We start from the raw sequence: 1,543 nt of genomic DNA, 5'->3' as shown, positions 1-1,543 counted from the left end.
GCCTATGTCCAACTGTCCAAGAGAGGACGAGAGATAATATTGCAATGTTTGCATTAACCTTCATCATCAGGTTTTTCTGAAATACTGAAATACTAGAAAATAGAAACTAATTGACGAGTTTGGCAGGACAAATGTCAGACACTAGGGGCATACCAACATTGTCACATCGAGGTTTGATAGGACATCAGCCTGATAAATTATTATTCAGCCAAGCTGTCCAGCACCTTTATAGTATACTCCAGAGACAATTAAAAGAAAACATGCCAATTCTTTTCAGAATAAGTCAGTGCTGGCATCTTGCATGTTCACGAATTAAATGTTCCTATTTGTTCACTAGCGCCAATTAATAAGAACTTCAAAAAATATACAATAAAATTTGAAGGATGAGCAGGCCAGGCCATCAATCGTGACCAAGTAATTTTAACAAAAAAAAATAGTGAACATTGAACATGCCAAGTACACCAAAAGGATATTGGCAAGACCAGGTTAAGACACAGCTAAGCGAGACATCACCGAGCCCACACCGGACCAACCATTTATCCACATAGCTCAACAATCAAATCAATCACTATTAAAAAAAATCAAGTACCGCAGGAAAACAATCATGCGCCTCCACCAATGTCAAGGGCCAAAGAAAAAATCGGCATTTGACCGAACTATCTTTATCTCCTACATGGTCACAACTCAGGTACATTTATTCAACACCAATTCCATTAATCCCTCTAGTAAACCACAGTTAACAACAAGTACAAACTTAATTACCCACTTATTGTACTGTGACAGTGCAAATGCATTTTTCTTTTCTTGCGATGACTGTGCAGATACACCCGATCAGTCCTGCCCAACTCTTCAACGAACTAAAACCAACCGATTTGTGTGGATCGCGGCGAGAGAAATGATCAGATCGAGCAAAAGTTTCGATTTCTACCATGGACAGCGCGCGAAGGTATCGATCGAGTACCCGAGGTGGCGTGGATTAGGGTTTAGATGGGGGGAGGAGAGGGAAGGGTGACCTCGGCGGAGCTGCCGCGGGCCTCGCGGAGGACGAACTTGTCGAGGCCGGTGGAACGCTCCTTCACGCGCTCCACGGAAGAGGCTCTCCCGGCCATCCAGGGCGGGTCCGCACGGGGAGGAAGGCGTTGGATCGCCCGGCGGCGGACACCGCGGCCGTGGTCGCCGAGGAGGAAGTGGCGGTTCGGGCCCGGAGAACGCGGCGGGAAATGGAGGGAACACTGAGATTGGAAGAGGAGAAGGGGGATTATAGGAGGCACTTTCTTGTTTATAGGAGGGGTTGAATCCAGCCAAGCAGGCTCGTGGGCCGTGGCTCGGGTCGCCAGGCTCAGGCTCAGGCTCAGGCTCAGGCTCGCAAATAGTCGAGGCTTGGCTTGGGAGATAAAAACTTTGCTGAACACACGCGGCCAACGATGGGCGCTGAGCGCAGAGGGGTGGGGCCCAGGATACCCTGCCAACCGCACGGCGCAGGGGGCGAAGAACGACGGCGGCGTTGGTGCCCGGCCGGGGATGCCGTGGCGGAACGGCCATA

At 49.6% G+C, this 1,543-nt stretch overlaps 1 protein-coding gene across 2 annotated transcripts in view; it reads right to left on the bottom strand.

The window, feature by feature from the left end:
• LOC119316315 (putative glucose-6-phosphate 1-epimerase) overlaps window positions 1-1,439 on the bottom strand; it is a 4,803-nt gene extending 3,364 nt beyond the window's left edge. Inside the window, exon 1 of one of the 2 annotated variants that reach the window (XM_037590624.1) lies at window positions 1,014-1,439. In XM_037590624.1, the coding sequence (XP_037446521.1) occupies window positions 1,014-1,109 (96 nt within the window). In that variant the 5' untranslated portion in view covers window positions 1,110-1,439. The remainder of the gene's footprint in view (window positions 1-1,013) is intronic. The other variant, XM_037590623.1, reaches the window with a different exon arrangement.
• Between the last annotated feature and the right edge of the window lie 104 nt (window positions 1,440-1,543).

Source organism: Triticum dicoccoides, chromosome 6A (genome assembly GCF_002162155.2).
Source record: "Triticum dicoccoides isolate Atlit2015 ecotype Zavitan chromosome 6A, WEW_v2.0, whole genome shotgun sequence".
In the NCBI taxonomy this organism is placed as follows: domain Eukaryota; kingdom Viridiplantae; phylum Streptophyta; class Magnoliopsida; order Poales; family Poaceae; genus Triticum; species Triticum dicoccoides.
Note: the sequence above shows the minus strand (reverse complement) of the source record. Positions and strands in the feature narration are given on the sequence as shown.